We start from the raw sequence: 8,167 nt of genomic DNA, 5'->3' as shown, positions 1-8,167 counted from the left end.
CTTTGGGGCCGGCTTTGGGGCCGGCTTTGGAGGGGGCTTTGGAGGCGGCGATGGCATCCTGCCGGCGGGGGAGAAGGAGACGATGCAGAACCTCAACGACCGCCTGGCCGCCTACCTGGACAAGGTGCGAGCCCTGGAGGAGGCCAACACCGACCTGGAGGTCAAGATCAGGGAGTGGTACAAGAAGCAGGGCCCTGGTCCTGACCGGGACTACAGCCCCTACTACAGGACCATCGAGGAGCTCAGGAACAAGGTAGGACTGGGGATTAACGTGACATCTTCATCAGAGTCACTTGTAAAAAGATGACCTTGTTCCTAAGAGCTGGAGGGAAGAGGATTAACAAATGGCCTGAGATGGAAAACAGAAGGAGCTTTGGAATAACAGCTGCAATTTATGAACAGCAGATCATGAGGTACCAGGATGGGGTTTCCATTGACTGTTCCAGTGCAGGGAGAATGGTGGGGCAGGAAAGCAGGAGTCAGACACTGATTCATGTTACCTGATGTACGTGCTGCCTTCCCTCATACTGCTTGTGCCCCTGTAGATATGTGCTCCCTGTCAGGCTCCTGCTGGAGCTCAGCAGGCAGGGACACGTTATCTCTTGGCCCCTTCACTGTTGACTGATATGCAAATGGAGATGATAAGTCATTCTTACAAATATCCTACAAACCCAATCTTTTCTAGCATGTGAGGAGGCTCAAAGAGCAGGTTAAAGTAGAAAGGAACTGTCCTATGGAATGGTTGTTCTTTAGGAGTTGCAGACACAGACATGAGTGAAATCCAAGGGTTGGATCACCCTGGGCTGTGATAGGTGCTGGAATCAGATGTGTGCCCTGCTCTAAAATGCAGCAGATGAAATCAGGGCCAAGCTTGTGTCTTTATCTTTAGCAGCTCCTTGGATGATTTTAGGTAAAAGTCCCTGATCCAAAGCACCAGAATGTGCCATCCCTCCCTGTCCTGCCATCGCTGCCCCCCTTCTGCCCTCATCACTCATCCCCAGTGAGCTCAGGTTCCATGGAAGGGATGAGGTGTGGGTTGGGCAATGACATACCTGGTCTGTGATTAAATTCCAGAGAAATGGGGCAGGGTCAGCTCCTGGGGGAGGTCACATTCCTAGAATTTTTCTGTTCTTTAACTGTTCTCTTGGGCTTCACCCTGGGGGGAAGGGCCTTTGCCTGAAGCTCCTCTTCAGATTCCAGCTTGTCGGGTGTGCTCTGATGGAGCACAGGAACACAGGAGCTGTCTCTGGATTTGAGCAAAGAAGTGCTGGGTCTCACAAAAACACTCTGCTCCTGATCCAGGGGGAGGCAGACACTTTCCTCCCACCCTGCAGAACAGCTGAGAAATGACCACATCAATATTCCTGGATTATTCCCTGGATATCCCCTGAAGGAGCAGAACTCAGTGAGAGCTTTTCATTAGCTTGTGGCTACAGAAATTCCTGCTCACTAAACGGCCAATCATTTTCATAATCCCAGAGCAAATATTTGCACCTCGGGTGTAATTATGAAAGCCAAACTACGCAGGCACAAGGCACTCCTTCCTTCCTTCCTCAACCCTTTTCTTCTTCTCAGCCGGGCTCTTCCCATTCCCAAAGCCTGGAGCGCTGCCAGGGCTCAGCACGGTGTGAGCACCTGGAGATGCCACCTGGGCAGGGCCGTGTGCCCATGGCAGTGTCCTCACGGGACTGAATCTGTGCTGATGGGAGATGGAGCTGAGCACCCCCATCTCCCTCTTTGCAGAGCCCACCTGGAAGTCCAGCCCCACCCACGCCAGGAGGTCCAGTGCTGCTCCAGTCCCAGTCCTTCCCTGGATGGGATTGCTGCCAGCGGTTTAAAATGACTTTTTAACTCTTCTTCTTTCTTTTATTCCCCCCTAGATTCTTTCTGCGACTGTTGAAAATGCCAACATCGTCCTGCAGATCGACAACGCCAGGCTGGCAGCGGATGACTTCCGAACCAAGTGAGTCCAACGCCTCCGAGAGCTCTTGGGACAAAGGGAGAAAGGCCTGGCTGTTCAAGGCTGTTCTTTCTGCACCTGGGGTTGCTCCACCAGGTCACTGCTCACTAGGAGTGGGACATTTGGGAATTGTGCATCTCTCCCTGGGCACAGCACTGACATTCCTGCACTGTGAGATCTGTGAACGCACACTGAATTACAGATTCTTGGCAGAAAATGCCAAGTTGGGGAAGGAAAAGACAAGAATAATCCTGTATGAGGTGGGTGTTTGCAGCTGTGTGTGTGCCCCCAGGTTTGAGTCAGAGCAGGCCCTGCGCCTGAGCGTGGAGGCCGACATCAACGGCCTGCGCCGCGTCCTGGACGAGCTGACCCTGTCCAGAGCCGACCTGGAGATGCAGATCGAGAACCTGAAGGAGGAACTGGCTTATCTGAAGAAGAACCATGAGGAGGTGAGCACAGAGCCAGGCTCAAACTGGGACCTACGAATATTTCTTGTGCACAGGTCAGGTCAAAAACGCAGGAGTCTCTGCAATTAGGAATGTCAGAAGACATCTGAGGGGAAAGGGAGAGGGAAATAATCCCTTCAGACAGGACCTCCAGGAGGTCTGTGGGGTGCATATGCTGGGCGCAAATAAGAAGTTTTTCAGGATGGAAACATACCTTGTCACTGTGACGTGTATAATGTGTCTCTTCTGTGTTAGGAAATGAGTGCCCTGCGCGGGCAGGTGGGTGGGGAGATCAGCGTGGAGATGGACGCTGCCCCCGGAATCGACCTGACCAAGATCCTGGCGGAGATGCGGGAGCAGTACGAGAGCCTGGCGGAGAAGAACCGCAGGGATGCCGAGCAGTGGTTCTTCAGCAAGGTGAGGGGCTGGGCGGGAGCAGCGGGCGCGGGGCCGGGGCTGTGCCCACCACTGGGGCTCTGAGGGCACGGCTCGGCCTCACTGCAGACGGAAGAGCTGAACCGGGAGGTGGCCATCAACACGGAGCAGCTGCAGAGCGGCAAGACGGAGATCACGGAGCTGCGGCGCACGATCCAGAGCCTGGAGATCGACCTGCAGTCCCAGCTCAGCACGGTACGGGGGGCGGGGGGCACCCGGGGACACGGGCCCGGGGCCGTAGGGCTGTGCCCCCCCGGCCGCCCCCGCGCCCCTGAGCCGGCCCCGTGCCCGTCCCGCAGAAAGCGGCGCTGGAGGGCACCCTGGCCGACACGGAAGCGCGCTACGGCACCCAGCTGGCCCAGCTGCAGGCGCTGATCACCAGCGTGGAGGAGCAGCTGGCCGAGCTGCGCTGCGACATGGAGCGCCAGAACCACGAGTACAGGGTCCTGCTGGACGTCAAGTGCCGCCTGGAGCAGGAGATCGCCACGTACCGCCGGCTCCTGGAGGGCGAGGACGCCCAGTGCGTGAGGGGCTGCACGGGGAGGGCGGCGGGAGGACACGGGGCACAGACACCACATGTGCTGCCTGGGGACTTGGTCCAGCCGCAGCTTTCAGGGCTGGGCTCCATATTAACACCAGCCGTGGATGCCCAGTGGCTCTGCCCCAGTTTCTGCCTGGACTGGGATGCTGCACCAGGTCCCCTTCCCTGCTGGAGGGGGCCCTGGTCCCTCTGCTCCCCAGCAGAGGCCAAGTATAGCAGCACTTTTAGCATGAGCCTTCTCTGTTTTCTCTGTTTTCCTTTCTCTGTTTATACAGGCCTGAACACAGAGCCTGTATAACAGCAGCAACAGATGTTTGTCCCTAACTTCTCTTTGGTTTTGTGCTTCTCCTGCAGCATCTCCTCCCAGTACTCCTCCGCCATATCCCCACACTCCGGCAGAGATGGTAAGAACCTGCCGTCTCCTGAAGAATGTGCAATATCTGATAAAGTGTTAAGAAATTCTCTCCCTCCTGCCATGAATAACTGTCCCCCCTTTCCCCCTGCAGTGGTGACATCGTCCCGCCAGGTCCGCACCATCGTCGAGGAGGTGCAGGATGGGAAGGTGGTCTCCTCCCGGGAGCAGGTCGCACTCACCACTCGCTAGGAGGGCCAGTAGGACCCCTCGACCCCAGGCTCAGGAGAGCAGTGAGCTGAGCCAGGCGCTGCCTGAGGCCCTGGGCTGTGTCCCAGAAAGCTTCCTCCACCTCCTCCTCCTGCCTGTATTACCCTCATTCCATGCAGGTGCCTCTGGACACACTTAATAAAGCTTTTTCTCCTCGCTAGTGCAACTGCAGACTTGTCTATCACTGACACAAGATCCCTCAAAGCCTCAGGGTTGTGTGTTCATGCCAGGGAAAGTCCTAAGAAACCACAAGAAGAAGCCAGTGAGAGGAGGGGAATGGCAGGAGATGGGTTTCACCCAGAGGGACATGGGTTCCACCTGGGGCAAAGGTAATTGGAGACAGCTTTTTCTAATGAACTCATTGCTTGTAAATACACGGGACTGGCTGAGACAAACTAGATTAGTGACAGAAATTGAAGGCAGTTATGAACAGATGAGGTCTGAGGTCAATGTGCCACGCGACTGATAATTAAAACCAACAAAATAAAGCTCAGTTCTCTTGGGATCATAAAAAATCACTTTCTCCTGTAAGCTGAACTTGAATGACTTTGGCAAGACTGCTGCTGTCAGATGTTCCATCTGAGACACGAGCCCAGTGTCAGGCTGGTTGGCAAACCTCATCCCCACTTGCCTGCTGCCTCTTTTGACTGTCTTTAAATCACACTATTGGGCAGGGAAACCTTATACAGAGCTTTCTATGCTGCCCCAGGGCTGCACTTAACAGGATCTAAAGTAACCATTGCTTAATCCGCACGGGGATGAGTAGCAATAATTTTTATCACTATCACGTCTAGTAGATCACTGCTAAAATCCTTCCTGAAACACAGGAGGCAGAAACAGCGCCTGAGGCCAAGCTGCCACTCAGGATTAGTGACACAGTTGGGCAGCAGGTACCGGGTGTGCCTGTGCCCACTTGCTTCCTGGAGAGCCAAAAGCGTGATGGAATCACTCAGATCCAGCTTCATGCTCTCTAGCCAGTGGAATTTGGGAGCCCTGTCCATCTTGGACCACGGGCTCGTGTTAGTCCCCCACCTCAAGGATACAGATCTGGGGCTCAGACCAAAGGGAAAGGGACCAGTCTGCAGTAAATCAGCTTCCACAACGCACAAGAGGCTCCTGTGGCTGAGGCTTAGCTCACTCATCCCTTGGGTGATGAGCGGCGATTCATTGTCCCTCAGCCTCCCCGCAGCACTGAGGTCCCACTGAGCACTCACCACGCACTCCCCGGCCCCAGCAGGTTGGGAAAGAGCTGGTGATGTCACACTGGGCATGACAGGACAGGCAGAGGAGATCGAAGAAGTGGGGAGCCTGCCAGGTCTTTCCAGAAAAAGGGAGCGTGAGATGTTATCGTTCTGTATCATCGTTCAGCAATTACAGAGAGGGCAGGAAATGAGCGGAGCAGAGAGTTCATGGACTGTGTCATGCTTCTCCCTCTCTGGAATAACAGACCTTCCTTGGAGAAATAAGAAGTCTCCCAGGCTGACTGAGCCAGAGCTATGTCAAAAATTAAAACCAGATCAAGCAAAATGCACCTGAGCCTCCAGCTGTCTCGGGGTCTGCGGCAGTGGGCAAGGCTGCAGGCGGAGATCCTGAGAACACTGCTAATGTGCTGTGCTTGTTTTCCATCAGAACAGAGTTATTTCAGTTTTAAATGGCAGCTTTTTAACTCTTGAGCCATCTGCAGACTGCCCCAAGTGCATGAATACAGAAAGGCTTTCTGCAAACCACAAATCTAACTGATGAAATACAAGTAGGAGGCTAAAAGAAGATGTCAGTCCAGGAGTATCTGCCTCCACGGGCAGCACAGGGAGGGATGGCTCCTTCTGCAGCCAAGAGGACACAAGGGAGAGATTGATCCAGCAGCACATTTGGTTATCTCTGATTGTCACCCTGTGCTGAGATATTTACGTCTATCAGCAGGAACTGCCTGAGGTGAAATCCTGAGGAGAGCTGGGGGAACAGCTGGGAGAGCTGATGGAGAGCCCAGATTTGTAATCAGTGGATTCAGTTCTCCTGGGGTTTTCCTTATTCATCAACATATATTTGCATCAATGAAAAAGGCCTTAATTCTGCATACAGCTCAGTGTAACACTGTTATCACAGGCGAGAGCGAAGTCCAAGCTCAGTACAAGTGATCCCTGCAGTGCTCCGAAGAAGGAAAATACCACAGGACTATTGGGCAATTTATTGCCTGTTATTACTCTTTGATACACACAGTTTGTGTCCGTGAAACATGGACAAATTGTGACTCCAAGAGAAGGACAAATACTGGTTTTGGAGAGCGTTGCTCAGATTTTCTGGAAGCTCCAAGCACAAGAAGAAAAGCCTCATTAGGATTCAGCCAGGAGTTACAGAAGCAAGTCCTCAGCAAATGATGGTGAAACTCTAATGGACAACAAAATGAAAAAAGGGAAAATCAAGAATGTCCTTGAAAGGTATTTCATGACTGAGACACAGAGAGAAATCTATGAGATGTGCCTGTGTCAAACAATATAAAACAGCAAGAACACTGACAATATATAATACTTACACAAGAATTGTCTTTCCAATTTTTGAAGCCCCTTGTGCTTCTTAGAGAGTTATTTTTACAATGCCCTCGAGGAGGGGGATGCCTGTTATTATGGTTTCCATTCTACAAAGCATGAAATTGAGACTGGGAGGAGCTGAGCGAATTGCCTGGAGTGACTTGCAAAGCCGGGATCAGACCCCGGAGCACCCGGTGTCCTCAGAGGGGTGGAGATACAGCCAATGGCAGCTGGCAGAAGGTGGTGTGACAGGTACATCACCAGCCAGATAAGCAAATACTTTGTAAATACTTTGTATGGATTTTCCATAGCGACACACGGAAATTCAGCTGACGGTGGGCAGAGAGCTCTCCCTGCCCGGGCTGGAGCCGTGAGAGACGCCCCAGCTGGCGGGGGCTGGGCTGGGCAGTTCCTGGCTCCAGCTCTGCTCCTGGCATTCCCTGTGTCTGTGCACCAGCAGGGACTCGGGGTTTGGTGCTGTGTCTGAGTCAACGAGTCCCCAGGGAAGCTCTCTTGGACATGAAAACAGCTGGTGACTCAGGGATTGTTTGTAATAACGTGAAATGCTGGATCTCCTTCTTGGGGGTACATTATACTTCATCTGCATTAGCTTAAGAAACAGTCTGAAACCTTAAAATATCCAAAGGATTTCCCTCCAGGGAAATCTAATCTTTCTCATTTCCATTGCCCTGTTGAATCTGGTAATTCTGTGCCGTGGAGCACCCTTGGGAATAACGCCAGCGTGCCCATCCCCTGCCCCTGTCACACAGCCCAGGACGCCGACAGAGAGCTGAACTATAATCCCTTTTCTCTCTATTTTTCACAAAGCTCATTACGTGGGAGCAGCACCTTCGCCTGGGGGAGGCTCTTCTGCTCATTTGTTACTTGAAGCAGTCATTTTTCCTGGTCAGGCCGGTGCTGCTGCTCCCGAAGTGCCTGTGGCAGCTCCTGGTGCCTGGCTCCTTCCTCTGCCTCCCCTGGGGCACAGCGGTGCCTGCGAGGGGCTCCCAAGTCAGCCGAGGACGAGGACGGTGCATCAGAGCAGTGCCCCGGGCTGGCTCCGAGGCTGTGGGCAGCAAATTTCCATCTGCAGACTCCAGTCGGGAAGTCAATAAAAGTTAATTCTGGAAGGAGCCTTCCATTAGGCGTGGAGATGCCGTCATTAGCAGGTCTCCTTGTCACAAAGTGAAAATCTCTTTAATGATATGAGGGCTGTGACTGCTGGCAGGGCCTGAGGTGTGCTCTGGTGTAAACCCAAGAGCTGGTTTTAATAAAAATTTCGCATTTTGGAAAAGAAAAAAAGCTGCTGTGAAGGACACACAAATCTGGAAAAATCAAGAGTGAAGTTACTGTTCTCCTTTACAAAAGCTGTAGAAATTCTAATCACCTTTGGTAAGGTCTGAAGTTCCAAAAGTAAGGAAGAAACGTGGACATCTCTGCTTAGTTTCCAGTAATTGAAAAAACCCCAAAACTCTCCATTCATTATGTGGTTTTTTCTCCTCATTTAAAAAAAAATCATAAAATCATGTAATCACAGGATGGTTTGAGTGGGGAGAGACCTTAAAGCTCATCTCATTTGACCCCCTGCCACGGGCAGGGACACCTTCCACTAGACCAGGCTGCTACAAGCCCTGTCCA

General features: G+C 52.6%; 1 protein-coding gene across 1 annotated transcript in view; it reads left to right on the top strand.

Moving 5' to 3' along the window:
• LOC108506761 (keratin, type I cytoskeletal 14) overlaps positions 1-4,143 on the top strand; it is a 4,529-nt gene extending 386 nt beyond the window's left edge. The window contains exons 2-9 of the mRNA XM_017834095.1: positions 4-253; positions 1,881-1,963; positions 2,253-2,409; positions 2,662-2,823; positions 2,911-3,036; positions 3,141-3,361; positions 3,737-3,786; positions 3,889-4,143. Coding sequence (XP_017689584.1) covers positions 4-253; positions 1,881-1,963; positions 2,253-2,409; positions 2,662-2,823; positions 2,911-3,036; positions 3,141-3,361; positions 3,737-3,786; positions 3,889-3,986 — 1,147 coding nt within the window. The 3' untranslated portion in view covers positions 3,987-4,143. The remainder of the gene's footprint in view (positions 1-3; positions 254-1,880; positions 1,964-2,252; positions 2,410-2,661; positions 2,824-2,910; positions 3,037-3,140; positions 3,362-3,736; positions 3,787-3,888) is intronic.
• Positions 4,144-8,167: the final 4,024 nt, after the last annotated feature.

Source organism: Lepidothrix coronata, unplaced genomic scaffold, assembly GCF_001604755.1.
Source record: "Lepidothrix coronata isolate B3197 unplaced genomic scaffold, Lepidothrix_coronata-1.0 Scaffold229, whole genome shotgun sequence".
Taxonomy (NCBI): Eukaryota; Metazoa; Chordata; class Aves; order Passeriformes; family Pipridae; genus Lepidothrix; species Lepidothrix coronata.
The sequence above is the reverse complement of the archived record's forward strand: the minus strand, read 5'-3'. Positions and strand labels throughout refer to the sequence as shown.